At 39.4% G+C, this 27,186-nt stretch overlaps 15 protein-coding genes and 3 non-coding genes across 18 annotated transcripts; 8 read left to right on the plus strand and 10 right to left on the minus strand.

Moving 5' to 3' along the window:
• Nucleotides 1–6: 6 nt before the first annotated feature.
• On the minus strand, nucleotides 7–2,394 carry WALSEDRAFT_36513 (hypothetical protein; the record flags this gene model as incomplete). The annotated part of the gene is made up of 2 exons (XM_006957138.1): nucleotides 1,969–2,394; nucleotides 7–1,918 (listed from the first exon to the last, which is right to left on the minus strand). The coding sequence occupies exons 1-2, from the start codon at nucleotides 1,986–1,988 to the stop codon at nucleotides 7–9; spliced, it is 1,932 nt and encodes a 643-aa protein (XP_006957200.1). The 5' UTR covers nucleotides 1,989–2,394.
• Nucleotides 2,395–4,122: 1,728 nt separating this feature from the next.
• WALSEDRAFT_t25 lies at nucleotides 4,123–4,195 on the plus strand. The gene has a single exon. It is a non-coding gene; the product is annotated as a tRNA-Lys (tRNA).
• Nucleotides 4,196–5,047: 852 nt separating this feature from the next.
• Nucleotides 5,048–5,931, minus strand: WALSEDRAFT_56745 (hypothetical protein). The gene is made up of 2 exons (XM_006957139.1): nucleotides 5,859–5,931; nucleotides 5,048–5,816 (listed from the first exon to the last, which is right to left on the minus strand). Exons 1-2 carry the CDS (start codon nucleotides 5,897–5,899, stop codon nucleotides 5,183–5,185), a joined length of 675 nt encoding a protein of 224 aa, XP_006957201.1. The 5' UTR covers nucleotides 5,900–5,931; the 3' UTR covers nucleotides 5,048–5,182.
• Nucleotides 5,932–6,004: 73 nt separating this feature from the next.
• WALSEDRAFT_59810 (hypothetical protein) lies at nucleotides 6,005–8,569 on the plus strand. Its single transcript, XM_006957140.1, has 3 exons — nucleotides 6,005–6,128; nucleotides 6,181–7,679; nucleotides 7,730–8,569. The coding sequence occupies exons 1-3, from the start codon at nucleotides 6,020–6,022 to the stop codon at nucleotides 8,351–8,353; spliced, it is 2,232 nt and encodes a 743-aa protein (XP_006957202.1). The 5' UTR covers nucleotides 6,005–6,019; the 3' UTR covers nucleotides 8,354–8,569.
• A 20-nt stretch (nucleotides 8,570–8,589) lies between these two features.
• WALSEDRAFT_53868 (5-aminolevulinate synthase) lies at nucleotides 8,590–10,784 on the minus strand. Its single transcript, XM_006957141.1, has 2 exons — nucleotides 9,660–10,784; nucleotides 8,590–9,613 (listed from the first exon to the last, which is right to left on the minus strand). The coding sequence occupies exons 1-2, from the start codon at nucleotides 10,545–10,547 to the stop codon at nucleotides 8,669–8,671; spliced, it is 1,833 nt and encodes a 610-aa protein (XP_006957203.1). The 5' UTR covers nucleotides 10,548–10,784; the 3' UTR covers nucleotides 8,590–8,668.
• Nucleotides 10,785–11,140: 356 nt separating this feature from the next.
• On the plus strand, nucleotides 11,141–12,327 carry WALSEDRAFT_31772 (phosophoadenylyl-sulfate reductase). Its single transcript, XM_006957142.1, has 2 exons — nucleotides 11,141–11,589; nucleotides 11,640–12,327. Exons 1-2 carry the CDS (start codon nucleotides 11,209–11,211, stop codon nucleotides 12,078–12,080), a joined length of 822 nt encoding a protein of 273 aa, XP_006957204.1. The 5' UTR covers nucleotides 11,141–11,208; the 3' UTR covers nucleotides 12,081–12,327.
• Nucleotides 12,192–12,721, minus strand: WALSEDRAFT_16850 (Sybindin-like protein; the record flags this gene model as incomplete). Its single annotated transcript, XM_006957110.1, has 3 exons — nucleotides 12,192–12,379; nucleotides 12,432–12,599; nucleotides 12,646–12,721. 3 exons carry the CDS (start codon nucleotides 12,719–12,721, stop codon nucleotides 12,192–12,194), a joined length of 432 nt encoding a protein of 143 aa, XP_006957172.1.
• Nucleotides 12,722–12,743: 22 nt separating this feature from the next.
• On the plus strand, nucleotides 12,744–13,514 carry WALSEDRAFT_59812 (glia maturation factor beta). The gene is made up of 7 exons (XM_006957143.1): nucleotides 12,744–12,781; nucleotides 12,834–12,917; nucleotides 12,969–12,983; nucleotides 13,028–13,085; nucleotides 13,131–13,269; nucleotides 13,316–13,355; nucleotides 13,405–13,514. Exons 1-7 carry the CDS (start codon nucleotides 12,764–12,766, stop codon nucleotides 13,468–13,470), a joined length of 420 nt encoding a protein of 139 aa, XP_006957205.1. The 5' UTR covers nucleotides 12,744–12,763; the 3' UTR covers nucleotides 13,471–13,514.
• A 74-nt stretch (nucleotides 13,515–13,588) lies between these two features.
• On the plus strand, nucleotides 13,589–14,878 carry WALSEDRAFT_16764 (UPF0029-domain-containing protein; the record flags this gene model as incomplete). Its single annotated transcript, XM_006957109.1, is given in 8 exon segments — nucleotides 13,589–13,733; nucleotides 13,750–14,217; nucleotides 14,268–14,338; nucleotides 14,385–14,415; nucleotides 14,458–14,499; nucleotides 14,550–14,611; nucleotides 14,656–14,665; nucleotides 14,709–14,878. The coding sequence occupies 8 exon segments, from the start codon at nucleotides 13,589–13,591 to the stop codon at nucleotides 14,876–14,878; spliced, it is 999 nt and encodes a 332-aa protein (XP_006957171.1).
• Nucleotides 14,879–14,947: 69 nt separating this feature from the next.
• On the minus strand, nucleotides 14,948–17,769 carry WALSEDRAFT_56749 (hypothetical protein; the record flags this gene model as incomplete). Its single annotated transcript, XM_006957144.1, has 4 exons — nucleotides 17,347–17,769; nucleotides 16,088–17,303; nucleotides 15,833–16,038; nucleotides 14,948–15,781 (listed from the first exon to the last, which is right to left on the minus strand). Exons 1-4 carry the CDS (start codon nucleotides 17,749–17,751, stop codon nucleotides 14,948–14,950), a joined length of 2,661 nt encoding a protein of 886 aa, XP_006957206.1. The 5' UTR covers nucleotides 17,752–17,769.
• A 55-nt stretch (nucleotides 17,770–17,824) lies between these two features.
• Nucleotides 17,825–19,365, minus strand: WALSEDRAFT_56750 (DHH phosphoesterase; the record flags this gene model as incomplete). Its single annotated transcript, XM_006957145.1, has 3 exons — nucleotides 17,825–18,852; nucleotides 18,899–19,096; nucleotides 19,141–19,365. Coding segments are annotated over 3 exons (1,388 nt in total), but the record flags the coding sequence as incomplete, so codon positions are not given.
• Nucleotides 19,342–20,997, minus strand: WALSEDRAFT_44144 (zf-ZPR1-domain-containing protein). Its single transcript, XM_006957146.1, has 2 exons — nucleotides 19,578–20,997; nucleotides 19,342–19,527 (listed from the first exon to the last, which is right to left on the minus strand). Exons 1-2 carry the CDS (start codon nucleotides 20,984–20,986, stop codon nucleotides 19,506–19,508), a joined length of 1,431 nt encoding a protein of 476 aa, XP_006957208.1. The 5' UTR covers nucleotides 20,987–20,997; the 3' UTR covers nucleotides 19,342–19,505.
• WALSEDRAFT_59815 (hypothetical protein) lies at nucleotides 19,598–21,883 on the plus strand. Its single transcript, XM_006957147.1, has 4 exons — nucleotides 19,598–20,296; nucleotides 20,378–21,204; nucleotides 21,254–21,698; nucleotides 21,745–21,883. The coding sequence occupies exons 2-4, from the start codon at nucleotides 21,031–21,033 to the stop codon at nucleotides 21,774–21,776; spliced, it is 651 nt and encodes a 216-aa protein (XP_006957209.1). The 5' UTR covers nucleotides 19,598–20,296; nucleotides 20,378–21,030; the 3' UTR covers nucleotides 21,777–21,883.
• A 114-nt stretch (nucleotides 21,884–21,997) lies between these two features.
• Nucleotides 21,998–22,708, minus strand: WALSEDRAFT_59817 (hypothetical protein). Its single transcript, XM_006957148.1, has 3 exons — nucleotides 22,391–22,708; nucleotides 22,196–22,344; nucleotides 21,998–22,148 (listed from the first exon to the last, which is right to left on the minus strand). The coding sequence occupies exons 1-3, from the start codon at nucleotides 22,488–22,490 to the stop codon at nucleotides 22,080–22,082; spliced, it is 318 nt and encodes a 105-aa protein (XP_006957210.1). The 5' UTR covers nucleotides 22,491–22,708; the 3' UTR covers nucleotides 21,998–22,079.
• A 175-nt stretch (nucleotides 22,709–22,883) lies between these two features.
• WALSEDRAFT_68011 (hypothetical protein) lies at nucleotides 22,884–23,362 on the plus strand. Its single transcript, XM_006957149.1, has 3 exons — nucleotides 22,884–23,018; nucleotides 23,068–23,216; nucleotides 23,264–23,362. Exons 1-3 carry the CDS (start codon nucleotides 22,919–22,921, stop codon nucleotides 23,330–23,332), a joined length of 318 nt encoding a protein of 105 aa, XP_006957211.1. The 5' UTR covers nucleotides 22,884–22,918; the 3' UTR covers nucleotides 23,333–23,362.
• A 799-nt stretch (nucleotides 23,363–24,161) lies between these two features.
• On the minus strand, nucleotides 24,162–24,241 carry WALSEDRAFT_t31. Its single transcript has one exon. It is a non-coding gene; the product is annotated as a tRNA-Leu (tRNA).
• A 2,052-nt stretch (nucleotides 24,242–26,293) lies between these two features.
• On the minus strand, nucleotides 26,294–26,388 carry WALSEDRAFT_t30. Its single transcript has one exon. It is a non-coding gene; the product is annotated as a tRNA-Ala (tRNA).
• Nucleotides 26,389–26,731: 343 nt separating this feature from the next.
• On the plus strand, nucleotides 26,732–27,171 carry WALSEDRAFT_63182 (hypothetical protein; the record flags this gene model as incomplete). The annotated part of the gene is made up of 2 exons (XM_006957150.1): nucleotides 26,732–27,041; nucleotides 27,086–27,171. The coding sequence occupies 2 exons, from the start codon at nucleotides 26,732–26,734 to the stop codon at nucleotides 27,169–27,171; spliced, it is 396 nt and encodes a 131-aa protein (XP_006957212.1).
• Between the last annotated feature and the right edge of the window lie 15 nt (nucleotides 27,172–27,186).

Raw genomic sequence — 27,186 nt, forward strand, 5'->3', positions numbered from 1 at the left:
TAATTTTTATAGTGACGAATATGTACTATTACTAGCTTTGTATATCCCATTTATAGCTTCTTTCCATTCATCAATATTTGGACGTGAAAATCTTCTGTCGTATGATAGTAAACCGTTTACTTCACTCTCAATATCCGTAGTCTGAGTGTATACTGCACCTGTACATAATCCTGTAAACTCAATTTGTCTTCTTAATTCTTCAAGTATGAATTGAGTTCTGAAATTCCACGTTGGTACATCTCCTGCAACCTCATAGGTTTCTTTGTATGTTCTCATATCTGGCCAATTATGTTCTGGTGGTGCAAGATGTCCAACTCCACCCATTTCCATATTGGCTTCTATTCTCTTGCCATCAGGTGATGTAACTAATGTGGTTTCAACATTAATACCGCAAAGTGGTTCACTGTAATGATGTACATCATGGAAATCACCATAACCGTTGTCTTTCCATCCACTCGCTGCATCAATCAAACGAGTTGAATCAATTTGCACAACTTTATCAAGTAATTGTTTCTCAATTCCGCCATCAATTTGACCCCATCCTTCGTTATATAACACCCATGTAACAATTGACGGGAAATTCTTGTGACTATCGACGATTTCCAAAAACTGTCTTTCAAATTCACCAATCTGCGCAGATGTTGGTGTACGATCGTGCATCATACTTGGAGCATCTTGCCAAACTAACATACCAACTCTGTCTGTGTAATGGTAGAAAAGATCGGGCTCAACTTTAATGTGCTTTCTAATACCGCTGAATCCAATATCTTTGAGGTAATCTACGTCAAACTGCATTGCTTTTTCACTAGGTGGTGTATACAACCCGTCTGGCCAGTATCCTTCGTCAAGTGGCGCGAAAGTAAAGACAAATTCGTCATTAAGGAGGGGTTTCTTGATACCATCTTTAATTCCAACTTCAATTGAACGGAATCCTACATAACTTTCTACTGTCTCATCTTCTGTTTTTATTGTAATATTGTATAGATGAGGATTAGAAATATTCCATAGCTTAACACCATTTACGTGTAATCGGAATGGTTTGTTCGACTTGGCTGAAGTTTTGGCCACTATTGTATCATTATCTTTCAATTGTAAGTCAAACTTTGTAGGTTTCTCTGTATGAATGACACCACTCAAAACTCCCTTTTTATCACCCGATATGTCAACTTTCTTGATATGGTTTCTTGGAACTGATTCTAACCAAACTGATTGCCAAATACCACTACATGGCGCGAAGAACATGTGTCCGTGAACATTCCTTTGCTTTCCTAGCGGTATGTTTTCTCCTAATTTATCGGTTGGATCACGTACGAAAACTATAAGCTCATTGTCGTATTCTTTGATAGCATGAGTGATGTCAACGGTAAACCTTGAATAACCACCCCTATGTGAACCAACACCGACGCCATTTAGATATACAACCGCTTCATAATCTATTGCGTCGAAATTGAGTAAAAATTGTTCATTTCTGAGGTTATGTGATACATTGAAAAGTGTCCTAAACCAGTTGTGTTCGCTATATTCACTTATACCACTTAAACCACTTTCTATACAACTTGGAATGAGAATTTCACGAGGTAATTTCTCACCAAATGGCGGTGAAAACAGCTCTTTCGTTCCCTTTGCTTTGCTATATTCCCATAAGCCGTTAAGGTTCTGCCAATTTGACCTGTGTAGTTGTGGACGAGGGTAGTTATCCCATCCAGTGTGTGCATCCTTCGTCCATGGTGTGTCTAACACAACTTTTGATTTATAGTTTTCAGTTTGACCGGTGTACTTTTTACGAGTTACCGTTAATTGTGAGAAAGGGTTAATCATTACTGTCATTATAATTGCTGTCGTTACTATCATTACAAGGGCTTTCCATCCAAATTTGACGCCTTTGCTTTCTTTCTCTCTCTCACCCAATATTGGTGATCTAAGCGAGTGGTTTAAGCTTTAAATTATAATTTTATACAATATCCGCACCTTTCATCGTTGTTCTTCATCGTTGGTTTTAAAGATACCGAACTGCGTGAATGCGGGGTAAATTCATGACAGGTGATGTCAGAATTAGATTAGGTTTCTGACGAAATATTTTGATATCAAGAGGTTACCATTAGATGTGCTAAATAACCTATGTAATCACATACTCATTTTAAGTGCACATGTGTTCCTTCGGTCATTTCGCTCGATTTAGGCAGGTGATCAGAACGAACTTTGACCCTTCCTTTATTTTGCTGATCCATCAATTCACCATCTTCGTATCTTTACGTCCATCTTCAGAAGTAAACCGAATATCTTAAAGTCCAGATACAGTTACCAAACATACAGCGGTAGTTGTTCATCAAGCTTAAAAGTTTCGTAGCAATCAACAACGAACAATATCCAATGGACATGGGATCTACGACATATCTAATGCACATTTAAGGCAGTTCGCTGGTGTTTTACGTATGATCAGAACGTGATGAAATTAAAAGTTCAAGAATAATGGTATCCACCTGATCCTTTTTACTCCTTACATGATTAGGCTCTATGTTAAATGGTATTTTAGAACTAAATTCCCTACAAAGTATGTTTCATTATCTTCTGATCATACTTGAATCTGTGACTCTATGTCGTCTGCTTTTGTCTCCTGAACATTAATGTTCTCTATCGAACCCTTTGGTATCGATAACTGTAACCGTTCTAGGTGCGTTGCTTCTCCTTTTGCATAAGGACTGTGGTCGTTTGCGTTAATTACAGCTTTAAGTCTACGCCATGCAATCCTTGTTTCAGCATATCTTTCAATAACACGGGCTATCCAATGCCCCAAATTAGCAAAAATATACACAAAACATGCTATCTTTATATATGCTGGTCTTGGTATGTAATTGCAGATCAGATTAGCCCAATCTGCCTTATAGTTACATCCACTTTCACATTTATTAAACTGACTAGAATATGTATCTTCTAGTATATTTTGAGAGTGCTCCCATGATTGATAAATCGTCTTTTCCACCATCAAGTCATCATCCAATCTCCCTTTCATTGCGTCCGCATATGCCATAGAGCATAAAACACCAACAAATAAGATTTTAAGGTTAAAATAAATCATAATGTTTCAAGTCGATCGTTATAGTATGAAACACTAAAAGCGTGTAAAGTAGTAAGGTGAAAAGTGCTAGACAGTGTAGTGATCCATCCGTGGTATAATAATAAAAAATCAGATCCTCTTGTGAGTGATTTTATTGATTGGCCGAAGTGACCTTGTGTTATTCATTGGCAAGATCTCGATTTCCCAGCGGTTCGTCTTCCAAACTTATGAGGCACAGCTCGTTGTATTGAGGCTGGAAGAATGAGTGGATTCTTTCAACATTATGAAGCTTACCTTTTGTTTCAGTTACTCTCTAGTATACTGATTTGTCTGATGAAATTTCTTGCTGATATCGATCTGCTTTTCATGCAGTTATGTTAGTTTTGTGTGTGCATGTTTTGACGTTGTATCTTTCAGCTCTACTTCAGATACGTTTAGCTGGAGTGAGTTTGGTAAAATCGTTGATAAAGAATACGGATGGTGTAGTTCTGTGCATCCCTTGACGCTGTTTTAAGTACAAAATGGATTGTTTTGAAATAAGTAACTGCTTTCAAGTCCATGTTTTCTTATGTCAGAGGTAGTTATGTTGCATAGTCAGTTGATACGCAAACATGAGTTTGATGAGGTGTAAAGAAATGTTTGGCACTTACTCATAGTTGGGTGTTATGCAATCTTATTATACCCGCGAGTATACCCGCGAGTATATACCCATTACTCTTTGTATTAGCTTCGCTGAAAGCAACTTCTGCAATGTAATTGACTATCCTTCAACAACCAATTCATCAATCTTTGGTACTTGAATCAAGTTTGATGGCAGATGAGTAATTAGTGATTCCTTTGAGGGCCATATTATGCGAGATGCTGTCATTACCGCTAAACAACTTGCATTTAGGCAAGTCGATTAGTTTAAAATATATCTGCGAATTTGGTAGCAAAAAAATGTCCTATATGTATCAATGTGTCAAAGAAACTTGCTGCCTTGGTGTCAGGAAATTTTTGAGAAGAATAATTTTAGAGGTTTTTAAGCAAACAGATACACATCTCAGCCAAAAAACACAGTTCAACAAGCCTCGCTAGCTCAATCGGTAGAGCGTGAGACTTTTAATCTCAAGGCTGCGGGTTCGAGCCCCGCGTGGGGCTAATAATCTTTTGCTTTTTTGACGACTTCTCGCGAATGATTTTTATCCCACTCGATATAAATCCATCAAATTTCTTTTTAAGTGATTCTTTTAGCTTCATTGTCACTACTGAAACATCAGGTGAAATGATGTTGTGCTGCTTTTGTTTAGAATATCCCAAGATTGATATATGTATTTTTTTAGAGTATTTATATATACATATGCTTTATTTAATGACCGATATTTGTCGATTAACTTCCTGAGTATCCAAATCAAAATACTGCCAAATATAATGTCATGCCTTCCGTGATCCTACAGATCAGTGTAGGGAGACTATAGAAATGCCCACTATCCCATAAGTACAGATGATCCACTTGGTGATCTTCTAATTATCTACTCAAGCTTATCTGACGCTCTTCCATGTAAATCACACCATCTAGTACAACAGGTCAGGAGGTATCAAGAACGCCCAGAGCACAAGAAATACTACATTTATCAAGATCATCAAGCTCCAAATACTACAATATCATCAGACAACAACCTTATGTTGTCATTCAAGATAGTCTCCACTAAATCACAGGGTGGTAGTGTTGTATTTCACAGCGACAAATGCTCAGTACTTCTTTAATGTAATTCCAGATAGAAAAGCTAATATGCGAGTTCTATATATCACCATTCATAGTATCAAAGTTGCGATTGGCATGCTCGAAAATGTTTCATTTCAGCCGACGCTGAGACATTTTAAACATAAATGAAGCTTTTATAGTTATAAATTTTAGCGCGACGCTTCATAATTAGTACTGCATAATATAATCACCAATTAATTAATTTCTCGTACGATAAAAATTTCGTGTGAAGCATCTAAGTCAAACTTTTTTTTTTTTTAGTAAATATCAATGGATTGCTCGTGAAGCTATAATACAAAATATGGTAGATATGGAAATGCCCAAAGACAAAATTAAGAAATGATTTGATTGCAACCCCTAAGAAAAATGCTTAAAAACGAACATTAGTCATCGTTTGACGCGTGAATTGGTTCATCTGAAGGTGCTATGCTTACTCTACGCCTAGCTTCAGCTATATTTGCCAAACCAGATAAACGTCTACTAGCTAACTTGCGCTGTCTTGAACTAAAGTTAGTACCTTCCAAATTCTCTGAAGGTGGACCACGTGGTTGTCTAACGCAACCTTGAGGTGTGGCACCAGCTGAGTTCATCGCTGAGGGTACTCTAAATGAGGTGTTTCTACCGTTAGCTGGTGCAGATTGCGGTACAGGTGGTAATAAACCCAAATTTGAGTATGTCTTTTTCTTATTGTTATTACGATTATGAGTAGCAGATTGCGGTAACTGTATTTCCTTGTCTTCATGAATTGGTGTGCTCGTGTTGAGTGCTGATAAGTTCAGACTTGCCGGTCTACGGCCTTTGAAAGACGCAGAATTGTTAGGAGCACGTAAATGAGAAATTGAAGGAGGATTTGAAGACATCCTACGATTTCTAATACTGTTCTGCATATTATTTGAAGCGTTCTCACGGTGGTTTCCTTTTGTGGGATCCAAATGCATCTGAGCGAAAATCTCTTCAGTCTGTGCCTGCAGACGTGCTAGCTGTTCAATAGTAGCTTGCTGCTGTTGTAACTTTATCTATTAGATGATGTGCGCCACTATGATGAAATCTACTCACTATGAACTCCTGTTGCTCAATTTGTGAAGGGCGACGTAAGCCATTCAATAGCTGAGCACGTCCTGAAGCCGACCGGCGAGCTGCAGGCGCATCCATATTTTATTATTTAGAGTGATGGTTTAGTTGTAAACTTCGAAGGTGCTGTCATCGCAGAATAATTTAAAATGTCGAAACGCGATGGAGGAGAGCAGAAAAGTAAAACAGCTAGTAGTAAACAAACTCTCTATCAATCACAGTCACAGTCTAGTCAGCAGCAGAACCCCTACGAGAACTGTGAGTTACTTACTATGACTTGATCTGATAATAGCTGACGTGGTACACCCAGACGGATACGGCGCTAGGGCAGCTCACATACAATCTCCTTATGGACAAGCTCCACAATACCCCCACTACACCCTCGATCAGCAACAGCAAGCCTACGCTGCTCAAATGAATGCCTACAACAACGCAGCATATTACTACCCGCCAACTATACCACAGTACTATCCATCACCTCCAGTAATAGCTAATAGCGAACCTGAGCCACCTGCAAAACGAGGCAGGACTAACACATACTCAAGTGCTAGGGAAATGCCATACACACCACAGCCAAATGCTTTCCCACCTTCTACCGCACGTAAACATCAGCAACAGAGTAGGAACAAACCAGCTCGTGCTGTAATACCAGAACGTCCAAATTTTCCCTCCAATAATCAAGATCAGGAACATCACCATAACTCTAACAAACGCTCACATAATGCTATGAACGCAGGTAGCAATAACAATCTCAACAATAGGTCTAGTAAGAGGCAAGCACAAGGTATTAGCAAAGCAGGTAAATCAATGCACTCCTCAAATCAACAGAAGTTTAAAGCTCAGAACAAACAGCCAACGAGTATAAACTCTGACGATAAGAGGAGAACTTTGACAGATTTTAGAATAATAGCTATCAAAATACCCGTGATAGATTGGGAGTGGAATCAGGGTGAAAGTGTGAATCAAGAAGATAAAGATTCATCAAAAGAAATGGCAAGATTGAGATTATATTTTGCTTCACCTCCAAGCCTTGAAAAAAAGAGAGGTACACCACAAACGAAGACTAAAGAAAGTGAAATGCCCATGGTAAAACCAGATGTAGATCAATCTTTAGACCCTTTCGATAATAAAATTAAAGAGATTGAAGAGACAATAGACAAACAAGGTATACTTGAGCCATCGTCAAATAGAATATCATTATCATATGATCACAACACACGTAGATTATTACTTGATGCTGAATTAATTGAGGATGTTATCATCAAGCGAAAAGAAGCCAAGATACTCATAAAAATGCGTCTTCAAAGGACCATTGATCCACTATCCAAACTAGTTGAAGAAACCAAATATGTTCCTGAAATAGAGAGAGATAATATAATAAACAGTCATAAATCTCAAATTGAAGCTGATAATGCTGATAATTGGAGGATATGTCCTGGTATTTTGCTGGAAATCTACGATAACGAGCAGGAGTCATATATACCACTTAAGAGAAATTTTGATGACAATAACGATGATAAAAGTATACCACCGTTCCAAAAACTTGTTGCACAATCTAGTCGTGAAACAGTCGACCAAGAGGGTCTACCACAGTTAACTAATGAAACTATGTTAATTGAGTGTTCATTGGAAACTAACCAACCCCTCACTGAAGCCAGGTGGGTACGTAATGGGAATGTAGAAGAATGGATCGAGCAGACAGTTTCTGGGGCTGCTTTCAACGCTTATAAGAACTATATCGCTAAACAGCAAAATATGTCTGCTAGAGTTGGTTGGCATGGAAAAATCAAAGTTTTGGATCCTGATCCGGTAAGTAATTGGATTCATTATATGCATACTCGATTGACGTCCAAATCAAGCCTCCAACAATGGTGTCACGAATGAACAACTGGGCCAAAACGTCTTCTACCTTCTCATTCAAAGAGCGCCAGAAGTTCCTGGTTTGGTGGTTTGGAATCGATGAGAATCTCATAGTGCAGTTAGAGCCTAAAGACAAGCGCACAAAGAATAACGACGAGCATGAAGAAGAGGTCGATAAAGGTGACAAATGTGTTGATAAAGCTAGCGAAGAAAATGATAAACATAATGATGCAGACGATATTGACAATGACAAGAACAGCGTAACTGGAGAAATAAATGATATAGTTAAAGAATTAGAAGTTCTTGCTAGGGAGCAAGACGATGATGACAACATTGATATACAGTTAAGCCAATCACGTATGACAACATCAACGATGGTAACAGCAGAAGAGTATGACGGATCACAAGCAGGACTTGACGCTGCTATTGAGATATTAACAAGATTTATACCATTCCCAATCGCAAGCGAATCCGTGAAGGTAATATTAAAAAATAATGCATCAACTAATAAGGACGATGTTATACAACAGGTTAGAAAGCTTCCACAGAATCTTATAAATCGGTCTTTGGATTTTGCTTTCAAGGATTATATACGGTTGGTTGGTAGACCTAAGAGATATTAGCAAATAGTAAGTGGATGTATTTGTTTTTCCAATCGTTTCTTCTTCTTTTTAAATCTTCAAGTCTTCGTAATGGAAGTACTTTCTTTTGCATTGTTTTTTTTCTTTTAATGGTCATATATATCCATCTTGATTTATATGTCACAGTAGATTGCGATTCGCATGCAAGCATGCCGATGAGTACTTTATGAGTAGCTGTAATGCAGCACTTTGCAAGTCTTTGCACAAATAATTAAAAACAATATGTAATGTATAACAATTTCATATCAGTGAATACAATGCTGAAATTTTTACGAAAGGAAGTATACGAATATCCACTTATTCACTTCCATTTATGATACGAACGATATCATCATCAGCATGTTGGTCTAATAACTCTTGAAGTCTTTCTGTAGCTATTTGCTTTGCCTGTTCAACGTCAAAGTTGAAAATATCAGGTACGTGGTGGTTTTCACCTAGTAAACCGAGTTGACTATCAGTCCATAAACTCTCAGCGTCAACTAATTCAGGTTGACCAACACCTGCTCTTCCACCCATTTTAATCCAATCAGATTCCCTTGGAATTGATAACTTGTTCCAAACTTCATCAAGACTTCTAACGAGATGATCCATAGCTTCAATTGAGTGACCTGGTGTTGGTGTGATTCTTAATCTTTCTTCACCAACGGCAACAGTGGGGAAGTTAAGTGCTTGCATGTAAACACCATGATCGACGAGTAAACTATCTGAAGCTTGCTTTGCTAATGCAGCATCACCGACGAGTACTGGAACGATATGTGAAGGTCCTGGTACGACGGGAATATCAACATCACGTAATTTGTTTTTCAGATTACGAGAATTAATTTGTTGCTTAATTCTATCACCTCTGTAAGCTTTCTGGTATGCTATGGATGCTTGAGCACCAGCTGCAATAGCAGGTGGAATTGATGTAGTGAAAATAAATCCAGGTGCGTATGATCTGATCATATCAATGAAATCTGCTGATCCTGCAATGTATCCACCAACGACACCGTAAGCTTTACCGAGTGTACCGGTTATGATATCGACTTGATCCATAACTGAGCCTTTAACAGCCTCGGATGTTTTTGAATGTGATTGGAAATCGAGATGCTCAGCTACACCCGCACCCGTTGGTCCATACATACCAACAGCGTGTACTTCATCATTAAATGTGATGGCACCGTATTTCTTTGCCAACTGACAGATTTCCCTGATTGGTCCGATTGAGCCACACATTGAGTATACAGATTCGAATGCGATAATCTGGGTGTCTAGTTAGACTAGTTGGACAAATAAACAAATTACGCACTTTTGGTGTTTCCTTTGGGTATTTTCTCAACCGAGCTTCCAAGTCGTTGAGATCGTTATGCTTCCAAATTTCTTTTTTAGCACCAGAGTGTCTGATACCTTGAATCATTGAAGCGTGATTCTGCGAATCTGAGAAAATAACACATCCAGGGAGCTTTGAACCAAGTGTTGATAATGTAGCATCATTGGCTACGTAGCAGGATGAGAAAACCAAAGCAGCTTCTTTGCGATGAAGTGAAGCGAGTTCAGCTTCGAGACTAAGGTGAAGTTGACCATTACCTGCGATATTACGAGTGCCACCTGCGCCCGCACCATATTTATCTAAGGTTTTCTTCATAGTGTCTATCACGATCTGATTTTTGCCCATACCGAGGTAATCATTAGAGCACCAAACAGTGACTTCCTCGTCTGGACGTGAAGTGTGAGCTACTGGGAATTTCTGAGCCAATCTGTTTATATTGTTGAAGTAGCGATAACTAGCGTCGTCATGCTTTTTCTGGAGTTGATTGGCGTAGAACTCTTCATAGTTGAATAAAGCGTTGCTAGTTGATGGTTGCGCTGGTTGTGGTATTGGAGCATTTGCTGCTGCTGCTGCTGCCTTTGCTGCTGCGATACCTGCAGCTGCGTGCGGACATACGCCACCAGAGCTCTTCTTTACGCCTTCCTTTGCGTGTATAGCGTCTACGTCCTTCTTGGAAGCTACGGAAGCGTAATGTTTCTTTTGTTGCTGCATAGCTGGGCCCATGACAGGACAAGATTGGGCTTTTGTAGTGAGATTGCTAGTGAAGCCATTAGAAGTAGTTCTAGAGAGTGTAGATAGTTGCTTTGTTGTGTTGCTGCCTAAAAACGGACAGAAAGATCTATATCTGCTAATATTTCTGAGATTCATTGATTAGACCTGTAGGAGTGAATTCAGAGATGACAATTCAAGATCATTCATTGGCTTGTTTGACAGAAGACAAAATAAAAAATAAAAATCTGTTATTCAATAATTAAATTAGCTTGCTATTTCTTTAATATACCAATGCTCTGCTTATTATCCCGGTATATAGCTTATAAGCAGTAATTACCATCGAGTGGAGGCGAGAGATGTAGAGCTGCAGATGTGAGATATTAAAGTTATTGGTTTTCATAATAGCACATGTCGTTTACAGCGTGAAGAATACGCCAATGGAGAAGTTGTCGTCAGATTTCGGTGGAGATAGCGATATTCCTATGTTAGATAGCTATAAATGTCATCCCCGAGTAATCAGGCTTTTCTGACTAATAAATAATAATCACGCTTTTGCTTACATAAGAACAAAAAATCGATCGGAAGGTGAAATTTTTAGCACCGAGAATGCACTTTAATATGGGAATGTATACATCTATTGATTCCTTAAAATATGCTGAATAATAATATTTTATTAGATCTCCACATGCCTTTTCAGAAAAATCTAAATTTTCTCGGGTGTGCTTAGTGAAGACGTGATTACAAAGCTCGGGTCGAAAATAAGTTGATATCACCTTTCGTTATACAATCATCACAACTTCATACTTTCTTTAAAACAATGCTCGATCAAGCACAGTTGCAAGCAGTCAATGAAAAGCTCGCTAATGCCACTCCACAAGAAATTCTTGAGTGGGCAATCGACAACCTCGATGGACTTTATCAAACTACAGCCTTTGGTTTGACAGGTACCATTGCTGTCGATATGATAAGCAAGATCAGCAAAGCTAGAGGTACTTCTCATTCGATCGATCTCATCTTCTTGAACACACTCTATCACTTCCAAGAGACAATCGATTTAGCAAAAGCTGTTAGTGAGAAGTACAACGCAAAGTTACACAACTACATCCCAAATGGTGTTAACAATGTAACTCAATTTGAAGCACTCTACGGAAAAGAATTATGGAAGACTGATGAGGATATGTATGACTTCGCAGTTAAGGTAAGTAGTTGTTTTACAATGCTCAAACACACTTCTAACAATTTTTTCAGGTCGAACCAGCTCGTAGGGCATACGAAGAACTCGGCGTCAAAGCCGTTTTGACTGGAAGAAGGCGCAGTCAAGGTGGAGAAAGGGCAGCAATCCCTGCCATAGAAATTGACGAAACCGGTTTAATCAAGGTCAACCCACTCGCTTCATGGACCTTTAACCAAGTAAAGGAATACGCGGATGCGAACCAAGTACCATACAATGCCCTCCTCGATAAAGGATACAAGAGTGTTGGTGATTGGCACTCCACCAAGGCACCATCCGGTGTATCCGCATCTGATGCAGACGAGCGTAGTGGCAGATGGTCAGACAAGGGTGGTCAAAAGACTGAATGTGGCCTCCATAAGGACTTCTTCGTTATGAAGCGCGCTTTCGAGAAGCGCAAGCGTGAATTAGAGTTAGCAAAGAAGGATTCAGAAGCTCAAGTACAAGTACAAGCTTAAGACATCTCGAAAAATTCTCTTTTTTTGCATAGAACTAATACGCGCATAGATTATAACAAATTGTATTAATAACGAAAAGTCCAAATAATGAATAATTGCTCTACTATATTTTTAAGTCATGAAATCTGGTGGTCGTAGGAATCCATCTAGTGCAGTATCAAACATTTCATTTCGTATTGGCATTTCGGGTATATGGAATGGGTTCTTCATCACAGTGTCAGCGTATATTTCATAAACTCTATTCAATAGGGCTTGACTAGCGGGATGACCGGGCGTCGTGATGAGAACGAACTTTGTACCTATAATGAAATTATATTAGGGCGATATATGATAGGTATTGATTAAACTAACCTGTTCTCGTCAAAAATACAGTGAGATCGAATGAATCAGACTCTAGCAACTGCATGCCGCTAGATTTTGACGTTGTTATTGGAGATATACGTGAACATATCGCGTGTACACCGTGTAGTGTGCCTGCGAGTACCAGTTGTTCGTTTGTGTTCAATCCGGGTAATTGATCTTGTACACTTGAGTGAGAGATAAAGGTTTGGAGATATTTACTAACCAGAGAATGATCGTAGGTATACCAAACCACCTGCCTTGTTCAGAATCCAGAGGCTGTGCACGATAGGAAATGACATCTGATGATGGTAGTACTTCTCCACCTGTACGTACCACCATCAATGTCGACATCGAAAACAGTGAGCACAACTTCTACACAGGAGTACAATCTAATGGGTATATACTTATTAGATAGATATACCAGTTGAGGTCAGAGATGACTTGCGTAAATTCAGATTTAGCAGGTTAAAAGGTATATCTGTACTGATCGTGAAGGTGAGTTCGAGAGATAAGGACAAATTACATAGCTGATATACTATTATAAAGATAAACAAACAGACTGTCGGTGTATATCTGCTGCTATCAACTCATCTTACACCTCACAGCTCAGTTTGGAAACACAGGAGCGTCTGGAGGATATCTCACTAGAAGAACTAGCAGATGGTAGGATATTATTATACACCTAGATCTATTCTCACAATACCCAAGAATTGCCAGAAAACGCACCTAGATACGTCGTCATATCATATCCAGTTAAGCATCCAGATGGCAGAATAGCAGTCCCATTGGCACTTATAAATTGGAAGCCAACAACTTCCTCACCTGAGATGAACACGCTCCATGCGTCGTAAGTTATTACAATACTGAGAGACTACTATCTAAAGTTTACCCAGTGGACTGTCTATGTTCCAGCAAGTAGCTGAAGTCAGCAGAGTAGGTTGTTACCTTAGAGATATCACATTATCTCACAAAGTACACCCAGATCGTCGAAGTCAGAGACGGTGCAGAAGCATTAACGGAAGAACTCCTTAATAAGGCATTAGGATAGTGTACACTATCAATTTTGTAAAATCTAGAAATTATTATCAAAACGACTGAAAGTGACGTCTTCTCTCTTGCTTCCAACCATAATGTTGAGCTTAATAGAGAGGCTATATGCGAGTGATATGGAGATACTAGCGACTGAAATAGAGACACTCTCGGCTATATATGGCGACGATGCCTTATCTGAGTATAACAGCGTGAACAAAGATAACGAGGACAGAACGCGATTGAAAGTACACATCAAGTGGGTCTTGTATGATATTACTAGTGTATGACTAACAAGCTAGTCTTCTTGAACCCTACGAAGACGTCTTTGTTGATATCTTGATATCATTGCCTAGAACATACCCTTCAAATGCAGCACCGCAGATGCAGTTATTATCAAAGTATATAGGAAGTCATGGTGTAGATTCTGTTCTTTTCGGTGAGATACTCAGATCTTTCATTTCTGAAAATACTGGTGCGGAATGGCAACCAGATGAGCCAGCTATATATAATGGGATTGAAGACGCACGCGAGAAATGCACGAAATGGCTCGAAGATCTCAATACTCGGGTTGTCGTAGGAGAAATTCAAAGAGAAGAAGAGCGGGAGCTCAGATTAGCGACAAACCCACAACTGATAGCTCATGAGAAGCAGCTCCAAGAGGAGGCCTTGTATGCGGCTGAGCTGGAGCAACAACAACAAGGTTTACCTGATGGACTTGAAATTATCACTACACCTTCTGTCACATATACGAAATCAACATTTGGTGAGTTTTCTAATCGTTTCTTTGGGATACGCTTAACACCACCACGCAAGCGGGACATTGCGTTAGAATCACCTCTCCTGATCAAGTACCACTTATCTTGAATCATTTGCAGACTGATAGAGTGAGCTGGTTTGTCTTTAAGCGGCTTTATTTAACCAGGACTTTAGAAAATTGCACGAGCAACGCATCCAGTGATAAGTGAGTGACCATCGCTTTAGTTATGTAACTCATATATCAAAGACGCCTGGAGGTGTAAAACACCTGACGGTGTTCAGCATCAAGGTGGGTCTCACAATTTATGAGACAGTATTGTATACTAATAAAAACTCAAGATAATGACGATGATGGTGAATCAGCTGCTGGTAATCGAATAGCACACCTGCTATCTATACTTGTGAGTATAGTTTTACAAGAATTATACATTCTAATTTACCATAGGATGTCAATAGTGTGTCCTTAACTAACAACTCGTTCTCACTTACACCCTATAGATGTTTTAGTGGTAGTTACACGATGGTACGGTGGTGTACACCTCGGCGCTGATCGTTTCAAGTATATAAACCAAGTAGCACGAGAAGCCATGGATCTGGCTGGTGTTCTCAACGATGATGACGAAATGAATGGTAAAAAAGCCAAAGAAATATCGCGTAAGAAGAAGTAAATTACATTTACCAGAATTATACATATCACTATAGAATTTCATGCATTGTTCATAAAATAAGACAAAAGCTTAATACCGCATTCTGACAATCGCGGTATCAGACATTGGTTGTCCTGTAATGTTTGTTCCCTTTTCATTGAATCCGAGTGTATGGAATGCAGTTGTAGCATTCTCAACTTCGAAGCTGTTAGATGCTGATTGATCTTTGAGGAATGTCGAATAGACTCCTGTATTTATCTTATATGCTATTTCCTCAAGCCTGTCTCTAATATCCATCCCAGAAGCTTGATCAACATCTTCATCCCCAGCTACATCCAAAATAACCTTTTGTATACGTTTTGTTTGCTTACGGAATCTAAGGCTAAAAATTCCGAGAAGCGTTTTCCATTTGCTTTGTTTTATGTGCGTTGTAGGTTCAACATCCATCTTTTCGGGAATGAGTGTGATGAATGCTCCATCCCTGCATAATATCCTCCTGCAACAGTCTAACGTTGCTAGATTATCGCTTTCATTCCAGCACAATCTTGCATCTATTACCATTTCGAAGCTACCTTCCAGTTGATCAGAAACGACGTCGAGAACACCACCATGTAACTCGTAAACGTTCGCACCGTAATCGAAATCATCGTATGATGTAGTTTGTACGAATATTTGGCACTTCCTAAGTTTCAACTCTTCAATAATGTAAGTTGATATCGAGTTGTAAGGATTTGAATTGGCTGTCAATACCAATATCCTGGATCCTCGTTTGAGTTGGTTCATATGGGAGTTAGATAAAGTCTGAGCTGCGAATGCTTTCAATGGAATTGTTGCAAGTCTTGACAAATCCAAGCTCGGTTTGTATGCAGGTGTACCAGCTACTCTGTTTCTATTTACAACGACGTATTCACTGAGGCAACCTGACTGAAGGGTTTGTTAGTTAAATCTATAAAGTCTTTATAATAAACTCCCCACCTTTTCCGTGGATAACAAACTCCACACCCATTCTTGCCTGTGTAGATTTTTCACTTTGAGCCCAACTTCTACAACCTGTCCTAATACCATTCTACCAGGAATAAAACCATATTCAGGACCTGGTGGTTCTTCAAGTGCGAAATTGTTTATACCAGTGCCTCGCATGAGTGTGAGAGCATCAAAGTTATCCAAAGCCGTGCTGTGAACTATAGATAATTGTTAGTTATTTTAACAATGTAATGAAAATAAACATACCCCTAATGAGAACAAAATGAGGGTCCAGCTTCTCAGGTGGTTTAGAATGACTACTCAAGCCGAGTGTAATCATTGGTTTGCTAAATTGCATGGTTGTGTAGTTTCTGTTACTACGTCCAGCACTCCAACTAAGACTTCTCCTCTTTTGCCATCTTTTGTTGCTTTTACTGCTAAATACCGATCTATTGCTCGATTTCGCTAATTTGTCAGCAGCACCGCTGGTTACACTGACGCTTAACATCGTTCTCTCTAGTCCCAAAGCATTGCTTGGTAGCATTTGATCGATAAATGTTGTTGGTTTCATCACTTGGCTCGTTCTTCGTGATTGGACAACTCCGCTGACAGTCCAACTTCTAGGCCGAGATGTCATGCTTGAGGAGGGCCTGATTGATGTAGAGGTTGCAGTAGACTTTGGATATTTCGTTGACTCACTCATAACGCTGCTGCTTGCGGAACCATTCCGAAGTTTTATAAATTCGCTCGGGAGAATCAATCGACTTGATGGTCTGTCGGGGATCGCTTCATTGGATTGTCTCTTTGTAGATTCATCAACATTTGTTGTCGGTGTCGAAGCTACTCTACGTCTTTCTCTCTTTGGGGGAACCGGAGGTAGGTTCTTTGCGGAAGACGCCCTTATAGTTGGAGTCTCACTCTGAGCAGATATGTTTCTCTTCCTCGCTGGGGGAACTTTTGGTGAGACTGTACTGACGACTGAATTGAATTCCGTTGAAGGGCTGTCGTTGAAGCTAACATGTGTATTGTCGAATATGCTATCTACAGTTGTATTCGCGGGACTAGTGTCTGCACTGATGTCTGCGATGTCGTCTTGGTCCACTGAGTTATGTGCATCATTGCTATCGACATTGAATACAGGTAAAGCGTTCGCCGCATTCTTGGCCTCCAGTTCATCATCGCTAGTATGAGAGTGTAAGGATGAAGAGGTAATTGATTCTTTTCTATGGCCATCTTCACTCGGAAACTGTACATTCGATGCAGTTGAGTGAAATGAAATCGCACTTGAGGCCGTCTCCAAACTCTCCTTAGCAGATACAAAAGATTGATCAGTCGTCGATGCTATAGACTGTGTATCATGAACAGACTTTAAATCACCAATTGACGTTGTATGTTTGAGCGAAGTCTGATCATCATCATCGTCATGGTCGTCGGTCGTTATAGCATTCAAAATGTCTTCGTCTAGTTGTATATTCCTAAATGTCTGTAGAATATTAAGAAATGGTAACATTATGAAGGTCACTTACGCTATCTGAATCACCCGCCTGTTTATCACCATTGATAGTTTCGCGGTCATCATGATCTCCTTGATCGCCGATCGTACTGCTTTCTGAGGCTTCCTCTACTTCTGTGAGGTCATCTTTATCTGCAGTATCTGAAACGTCGTCTGCTGTGTTCACTGTGCCTGCTGGATCGACCCTACCCATACTAACCGGCTGATTGTAGGGTAACTCGGAGTAGTATGATAATGGCCTTCTCCTCGAAGCTATGCTAGTACCATGGCTCTCATTACTGATATTGCTACCACCATTGCTATCCAAATTGCTGGTCTTCTGTCGACTCCATTGATATCGCCTCTCGAATCCCTGGGAGGAGTACTTCTGCGATGGTTTCTTAAATATTAATTGCTGCACCGTCGCTGAATTCGTCATATCTTATTTTACAATTTTCGTTGTTCGAATTGAAGCCTGTGTGATAGAGAGAAGCCAAATCGCCGGGGACATAAATATCAATATAAGCTGTTCATTATGTGATGGTTTATACAATTTATATAGTCATTATCATAATTTAGATATACATTAATGCATCCTCTACTAAAGGCCTCACAACCTTTCTACCCACACCTTCACTTCCAATCTGTTTCCAGATTCTACGGCGACCATATGGTTCTCCACCGTCGTCACCACCGTCTGATCCATTCCACCTTTGGACTTGTAGATTTCCCTCAATAGCTTCAACTATGTTGTCGAATGCAGTTTGTGCCATATCTGTACCATTTAGTCTTCCGTCGTGTCTAACTAGAACACTTATGTCTCTTATTTTGACTTTCTCGCCATTTTCATTCTTCACTTTGTGCTTAGAGAGAATGACGTTGATGTCACTCTTCCTATCAACCATGAATTGACGCTCGATAGCTCTATACTCTGCAAGTGTCTTGTTTGGAAGTGATCTGTTGATTTGCTCCCCAATCGAGAATGGAATGCTAGCGAAACCTAAGTGCAATCTGTGCTGTTCGTGATTTTCAGGCTGAAAGAGATCTCCTTTGTAATCTCTCTTTAATAAATCCAAGAAATCTAACTTATCAAGGTCATTCCGAGCATCTCTGTATGCTTTTGATAGTTTTGACATGTACTTGAAAAATTTCTTCCCTTTAAATTTCTTATCGCCATGTGTATATTTGTATAGTTGAGCAGCGGATCTAATGTCAACATCTGTCGCTGTCTCCAATCCACTACTATCTAATGCAATAGCAGCGAGTAACAAATCAGCCAACTCTTTCGGAATTTCTTGACCTTTCTTGTAGAGTTCCATGTGTGAGAAGAGCTCGCGTGCTACTAGAGAAGAGCAACTCTTGGTCATTTCAATAATGCGAGGGTTCGCATCCAATCCCCAGTGTCTATCTTTATGGTGGTCGATTATACCACTAATATTAGCTAATTTCCAATCTCCAACTGGTTTGGGATGATCAACAAGCACAATTCCCTTCAACAGTGGTGCAAGTCTCTTCACTTTCATCGGTAACTCATCGATAGCTAAATTGCGTCAGTGGGAAAAGATAATTTCTAAGAGTAAACAGACTGAGTAAATCCTGGTGATTTTGATGTGACATTTTTGCGTTCTCTAGTGCCATCTGATTTTCAGGACGCAAGTCTAAGGAGTCCCTTGGTGTCAACAAAAGCGCAATCGCATTAGATCCACCATGTGTATGCTCTAAATGATAAGCCATGGCGATAGAGCTCGCTAAGCTGTCTGTATCAGCAGCTTCATTACCGAGTGCTGCAATTTCTCAATTGTGTGTTTTCTAAGGAGTATTTACTAACCAATTATCCAGTCACCAGCTTTCCCTTTATCGAGATCAGACAGAAAACGTGCCTTGTTATCAGCCGACCACTTGCTCAGCCTTCCGTGGTTGTCTGTGTAAATCGGCGATTCATGTGTTACTACACTAGTAGACAAACCGAAATCGTTATCTTCTCTTAAGATATTACCGCTAAATAGTTGAGAAATGTAAAGCAGCGTATTTGCCAGTGTTGATACAATCATTTTCAACGTCGAAACTAAGAACAACGTTCGCAACCGTCATTCCATTTATTTCAACTATGACATAATATCAGACTATGCAGAAGTATAAAAGAAGAGTGTACAATAATCTATAAGAAATAACTTAATCCTGAAAAGTTTCTACCTAGTAGTTTTCGGTTTTCATTCTGAAATTTTTGTTAGTAGAGGTAGCAAAAATTTAATTCCTAAAACCCACTCTGTCAATCCAAGATCGTCATTTTGCTCATGAGTACGTTCGTACTCTTCGATAATAATTTGTTCATCTGGATCAGGTGCGTTGAAGTTTTGAACATATGAGCTAGCGAGTGGGTCATCGATGATAACTGTGAATGGCTGAGCAGCCGTGATGACTGACTTCAACTGAGTCAAGAACTTCTCAAATTCTTGCATTTGGGCATTACCAACCAAACCAGAATCACCTGCTTGGGTTGCGATAGCACTGTCACCAATAAATGCTTTCGTGGAGAGATCTTCATAAACTTGTTGGAGAAGACCTTCAAGTGTTGTGAATCTACCACCGAGTGTACCAGGTTCAAGTACGAGGTTTATTTCTGGGATGTTTAATCCTGCGTGCTCAGATTTAAGAATATCTCTAGACAAATCCTCTTCGTCTTCAACCTTCAAAGTGATACGCTTACCCTTTTCTGAAATGGCACCACCTGCTTTGACTTCATTATCTTTGAATCCACAATGTTCACAATTTGTGGACATGATCAAAATATCTTGGAAGTATGGGATGTTAACCTTCTTCATATTCGTTGGTGAGTCTTTGGCACAACTTGAACAGATACCTGGGAATTGGAAAACTTCATCTGCGGTAATTTCATCACTATCGCCGAATCCAGCGACTTGTTTGACGTTCTCTTGTGGTTTTTCATCTTCGTTGGCTAATCTAAGTGCTACATTCTCCTCGTGTGTGCGGTTGAAAGCACGGTAGCTCCATTTTGGATCGTTTGGAGATTCCTTGAAGGAGACAAATGAATTACCGGCTGGATCCCTAACTTGTAAGGTAAATGCAGTGAATGGGAGTGTTTCATGTGATTCTTCTGCTCTGTTTTTGTCTTCAAGGGTAGTGGTTGGTCCGTCGACAAGTTCTGGAAGGACCTCGTCAGAGGAGGCACCTACAGCACCTCTCAATCTGGACAATAAGTGGTTGATTTTGTTGTATACGTCGACATCTAAAACCTTTCTCAATGGTTGATTCATTGAGAGGTCTCTTATTGTGTCTCTGATGATACCCTCGATAGTGGTCAATTGACCTCTGCCTTCTGGGACGGAGAGTTCATATTCTAAGAATGAAACAACGGCATGCTCCGATTTTACGATTTGTCTGTCTAAGTCTGCTGGAGAAGTAACATGTACGGTGTGCAAACTTCCACGCTCTTGGATTTCAGATGCAGATTGAATCTCTGAGTTTGAATTGCCACAGTGTTCGCATCTGAAAGACATAACGACGACTTCTTTAAAGTACGGGATCATAGTGAGCAACATCCTCGTTGTACCAGTCTTCTCACATTCCATACAGAGTGATTCCATCTCCTGGACTGGATTCTCCTCGAAATCTTTAACGAGATCTCCAACGTTTTTGAATAAATTTTCCGACATCCTGATCGTCTGAGTTCAAGATGTATTCCTGACTAATCTCGGCCATGTCCTATATACGTCAAATACAGCAAAATCAACCAAATAAAAGACGTAGACATGATGAATCTAACGTATTTACTTCAATAAATGGCTACTCAAGGCATATCTCTACGAAGTCTTCAAAAAATCCTGATCATAAAGCTGACGGTGAATTGAGAATAGAAGGAAGTGATTCTTTAGTGAGATATGGTATCTTTATTCTTATATACCTTATTGACAACTCTATAGTACTTAGATCTCTCTACTTTACCTCCACCTGCACTACATAAGTACATGACTAATTATGGTCTTGCAGCGCAGCTCCCACCAAGACCAAGAGATGCTACTGCTGCTGTTGTACTCCCATTCGCTTTGCGTCCTTCTCTCGAACATTACTTCGAGGCTGCCCAAGGTGACAACAACAATGACGAGGAAATGAATGAGGAAATGAGCGATAATGGTAGTACTTCTATGAGGAGGAGACCTTCACGTAAGACCTCAAGATCGGTATCCGCACATCACGACGACCAAGACGAAATGCTTGATCCAGAGGATATGGAAGAAGAAGCTATCTTGGCTGATGTTGACGATGCCCATCAGCTTTTTAACAAGGTTGTTAGCAGTCACTACAGGGAGCAGAATGTGAGAGAAGTTGATAGTGTCGTCAGCTTTGTCCACGCTTTGCGATCAAAAAGTACGGATCTTATACTATATGTGCTAATTTCTCACAATCCCAATAGATAGAGCTCTCAAAGTGCTCCCACCTAGTTAAACCATATAGTCACATCATGAAATTACACTGAAAGTCGCATCTAATAAACTACAACACATTGAATGTACACCTAATTGCAATTGTAAATTAATTTAGACTTATTGAATAAAGGATTTTTTTAGAGATGTCATGACCGCATAGATAAGGAAAATTCTGACATAATACGGAAGGTGACAATAAAACGATGTACCGTCAACTCAATGAGTAATTCAGACGTTGGCAGACACTAAATTTTTAAGGGTAACGAAATGTTTCAATAAATAGTTACAACAATGCCCAATAAATACTCGTTTCAAACTCAGCTTAGATGAGTGGGAGGGCATCACAGCCGAGACCGATGAGTTCTTCACTGTCGAAGCCTTCACAACAGACCTTTAATATTCGTCAGTATATTTTGTTAAGCTACAGAAATCACTTACTGGAGTGTTCTTGCACTCGTCCTCAATAGCGACACCAATGATGGCTGGAATTTGGTCACATTGGACACCAACTTGGGAGGCAATATCACCAGTTGAGATGAGAGCATCGTTCTTGCCGGTGCTAATTTCCTTCTCTTCGCTGAGGTTACCTGCATAATTGTGAGACATACTTTATCCGAGACTAGTTACACTTACAGCATTGGATAGAACCGGTGTTACATGAACCAGTCTTTGATTCCCAGCCAGCGGAGACTGAGGCGACAATAGCAGCAGCGAAGACAGTTTGGGCGATCATTGTTATTGAGATATAAAAGAACTAAGAAGTTATAAGGAAACAAATTACGTGAGAAGCATCCGGCCTTTATATTGTAATAAAAAATCTTCAATCCGCACTTTAGTTCATTTTTCAGCTTACAAATTTGGAAAGTCGCATTCCTAAAACAGTAATAGAATCTCGACGTCAACAAAATTTACATATTTTCGGTACTTATTACTTTTTGGCGTACTTTTTTTAATATATTCATATTTTACTGTCCCCGCGTCTTACCTTTCTTTACATTTTCGCGCTAGTTCTTTATTAGCGCATATCTTTTCGATGAAATCACACTTAGCACAATGACTAGAAACCTAGCACTCTTAGTGCCGGAATGCTTGTATCATAAATAAATTCAATCATGATTCCTTGTTTCCTCACAACTCACAACTCATCCCTTTTCAATAACAATGATCGCCCAAACTGTCTTCGCTGCCGCCATCGTCGCCTCAGTCTCCGCTGGCTGGGAATCAAAGACTGGTTCATGTAACACCGGTTCTATCCAATGCTGTAAGTGTAACTAGTTTCGGGTGTAGAGTATGTCTCACTATTGGTGCAGGTAACCTCGATGAAAAGAAGGAAACCAGCACAGGCAAGAATGACGCTCTTATCTCAACTGGTGACATCGCCTCCCAAGTTGGTGTCCAATGTGACCAAATTCCATTACTCATTGGTGTCGCTATTGAAGACGAATGCAAGAACACTCCAGTAAGCTCTTTCTCTGGCTTAAAGAAATATACTGACGAATATAAAAGGTCTGTTGTGAAGGCTTCGATGATGAATCACTCATCGGTCTCGGCTGTGATGCTCTCCCACTCATCTAAGCAACCTTAGCGATAATAGGTCCCCATAAAAAGTGAACTAATCAAGCATCTGTATTTCTATGCATAATATTTACTTAGATGACTACTTGGTGTTACCATCCTCTCATTATGATGTTTTTGGCGTATGGCACCGAAAATTTTTAAAAATGTCTATTTATATACATTAGCATACATGCACCTAGATGTAACTAATTTTCTTTTGCTTTAGTCTTTCTGGAGTTTATAGGTTGTTTCGAAGCTCTTACACTGTAAATTATATCGACTAAAATCGTTTCATGGTTTTAATTTCTTTTGAGTATGGGTGTTAGTGGGTATTAAACAGTAACACTTTGCGTGATGTAGTTGTTACTATCGATGCTATTTGGTATTAAGCATTGCATTACTCATCTCATAAGGTACATACACTTAAAGGTACGAACATGGCTGAAAAATCCTATTAGGTGTCTGTGTATATTATAATTGAACTTTTCGTAGCTCGAATCATTAAGTGGTAGCTATTTCATAGCCGAATTTTATACGCGTTGTAGAAGTCAATTAATAAGGTAGTTCTAAACATTACGACTATACCCTATTCTCATTGGAATTTGAAGTATGAGTAGATACAACGTCGATTCTGTTTAACTCTCTTCACGTTTGATAGTATCATTCCGAATTCATCTACGTATGAGACTGTAATAGAGTTCTACAGAATATATACATGAATATCATGTTATAAAAGATAATATAAGACGACTAGAAACACATGTTATATGAGTAATGGTAATAAAATAAATGAACTTTTTATTCTAATATTCTCCAAAACTGTACGCTACTGGAGAGCAAAAAGATGTGACAGGAGTGGGATTCGAACCCACGCCCTTTCGGACTAGATCCTTAGTCTAGCGCCTTAGACCGCTCGGCCATCCTGCCGATATTGTTTCGCTCAAGCAGCTTTGTGTGTATCTTAAAGCATCGTAAAATTTTCAAATTGCAACTGGAACGGTCGATGTAAGCCTGCACGTGTCAGAATACAGATACAGGGCTGAACATACAGCATCATTTAGTGACTAAGGATAGAAGGAACAAGGAGTTACACCAAGAACCAAGAGGAACACCGAGGCGCAGTAGAGGACACGAGGACAACAAGGAACATGAGGACGGTAGAGACTATATAAAGAAACATATCTTGTAAAAAAACCATCATCTTAGATGATCATTCTATAACGTACTTATACTTTCACAACCTATAATAAAGCGTGTCTGATATTTACGTTCCAACAGCACGTGATTTCTGAAGATCTTTTCTCTTACCCAATCACATACAAGGATGGTTATCTAGTTAATTGCTTCACTATCTTGACAAGGGCACTTCCATTCGAATCTTCCCGATTGAAGAGAAACTAATCGCACTATAAGAAATACTGATGGGTAAAAAGCACAGTACCATCTTCATAAGCTTCGCAGTCGTAAAGTTCATGCTCTATTCGATATCGCAAGTAATTTCTCAAATGATATTGACTTTCCTAGCTACCCTCTAAAGTACAAATTATGAAATTATAGACTATCTCCTTTTGCAGATGGCGAAATGAATTTAGTATTGATTAATGACCAATGAAAGGGTTGTTAAGCGTAGTACAGCACCATTATTAATCAAAGTGTAGATAGGTTTTTAGTCCAACCAACTAATTGATTTTGTAATATTGGTACAAATAATTAATATTCCTGGGGATACAAATCACACAGAGTCAAAAGAATGAATATTGACAAAGATGATCTATTATAGCTATACGAAGATTGATATGGTGATGATTCCTATTGTTCTTAAGTATAGCTGCTGTTATGGCAGACTGTAGAGTGACCAATTATGATCAAGAATTCAAAGTACAAAAATAGGAATGTTGGATTATAATGCTTCCTTGTGCTATCGCTTCTAAGATTTCTTGTATCATAAGTCAGAGAATTACTGTGGTATCACAGTAACTAAGCAACAGATAAACATGCCTTGTCAGATATTGTCGTTTACTTAAGCAAGGCAGGAAAAGCTCAATAGATATGTACTAGTGCAGACTTTAGAAAAACTACTAAAGGTATAGAGCTTAAGGAACTGAAAATTTTGATGGTGAAGCGGTTATAATAACTCAAGGTGATTTATGAACATAACTGTCAGATGGTCAGGTAGCTACGCTAAAACATCATAACGAAACCAAACACGGTGATTACTGTGATATCTTTTTCTTTTTACATTTTTTCTGTTTGTCCCATTCTACTTTAAATATTCTAAACCTTGAAATCATCCCCCAAAGCTTATCTTTATTATAGTGACTTTTAGAATGCAGATACGACATATGAACATGAACCATTTTCAGTATCTCCTCATAATGCCATAAGAACTATGAAAAAAAGATAGCAATTATGTTTATAAATAGAGACAGGTTTAATTAATCCATTCTCATTACGGCTACTCGTTGCGATATCTTGATCATCCCACATAACAAACACTATGTAGAATTGATCACTGATAAGGCTTAAAAATACCGATAATAATACTCTACACTGATACAAGAGAAGTAAACCAAACTCAATTTTTTTTCGAGAAGTCGTAAAAATACTGGTAAAATTTATTTCCCGGCTAATTCGTCTGTCAGAATACCGATACAGAACTGGACATACAGCATCATTTAATAACTAGGGACAGAAGGAACAAGAAGTTACATCAAGCACAAGAGGAACACTGCGACGCAGTACGATCAAGAGGACAACAAGGAACATGCGGACAGTGAAGACTACTTGAGAAGAACATCTTGTACACAAAACATTTATCTACTTTTTAGATCGCATTATACTTCATACCTTTTCAACCAATAATAAAGCGCGTTTGATATTTACAAACCAACATCGTCTGAGAATCAAAGAATTGAAAAGCACGTTTCAATAATAGGGAATCAAAAAGTTAAGGCGCAAATAACAAAACATAAAATGTTATGGACATACCCGGAATTGAACCGGGGACCTCATCCAGATTGCGAAATTCCTCAGAAAATGCTAAGAATGCGTGATAACCCCTACACCATATGCCCGATGACGTACAGTTATTTCCTGATCATGAGTGTGCATCTATTCTACAAAGTTTATTGTTCTCCCAGAGTTGGCGCAATTGCATGAGGCCGCTGCCCCTGGGGTGGCGGTGAAGGCTTAGGTCCTCTCCTCACAAGAGGGTAGTAGGTTCGAACCCAATACGGTGCAAAAAGCATCTCAATTTACGACTCCGGTCAAGAAACGCTTCCAATTGAATCCCACAAACTCAAAAAAGTAAAATGATCCTGACTCTATAAGAAGTATTGATGGACGCAGTTTAACTTTGTATCGTCTTAACAATATATTCAGATTTCATCATCATCATCATCATCGCAATTGCATGAGATGGACGATCATCATCGAAAATCGGCCGATTTGCCGGAGGGGCATAAAAACCCTCCCAGTGAATCCGCAAGCGCCGAATTCACAGGTGAGCACTTTTTAAACGATATATCGTTCGATTTCGGTGCTGCTGACGCGCGAGGAAATCTCGACGCGTCGCAACACGGGAGGAGACAGAGTCAAAGACTCAATACTAATTTAAATAAGAGACGCAGAACCGCTAATGAAAATTACGGAGCGCGTAGTTTTGATATACTTTCGTTAGCTGAGCATCTCACCGATGTGATGACGCAAACCGTCGGGAAGTTAAAAGGTGAGTTAGAAAGCACATTCAAAAAGTGCATACGTGAAGAGCAGGACAAACACGACAAATCTCTCAAGGAGATGTCCCACAGATTCGAGCAGCAGTTACACGAATTAAGGGAGCAAAGGGTAACACCTAATTACTTGCCTGCAAC

This window comes from Wallemia mellicola, assembly GCF_000263375.1.
Source record: "Wallemia mellicola CBS 633.66 unplaced genomic scaffold WALSEscaffold_5, whole genome shotgun sequence".
In the NCBI taxonomy this organism is placed as follows: Eukaryota; Fungi; Basidiomycota; class Wallemiomycetes; order Wallemiales; family Wallemiaceae; genus Wallemia; species Wallemia mellicola.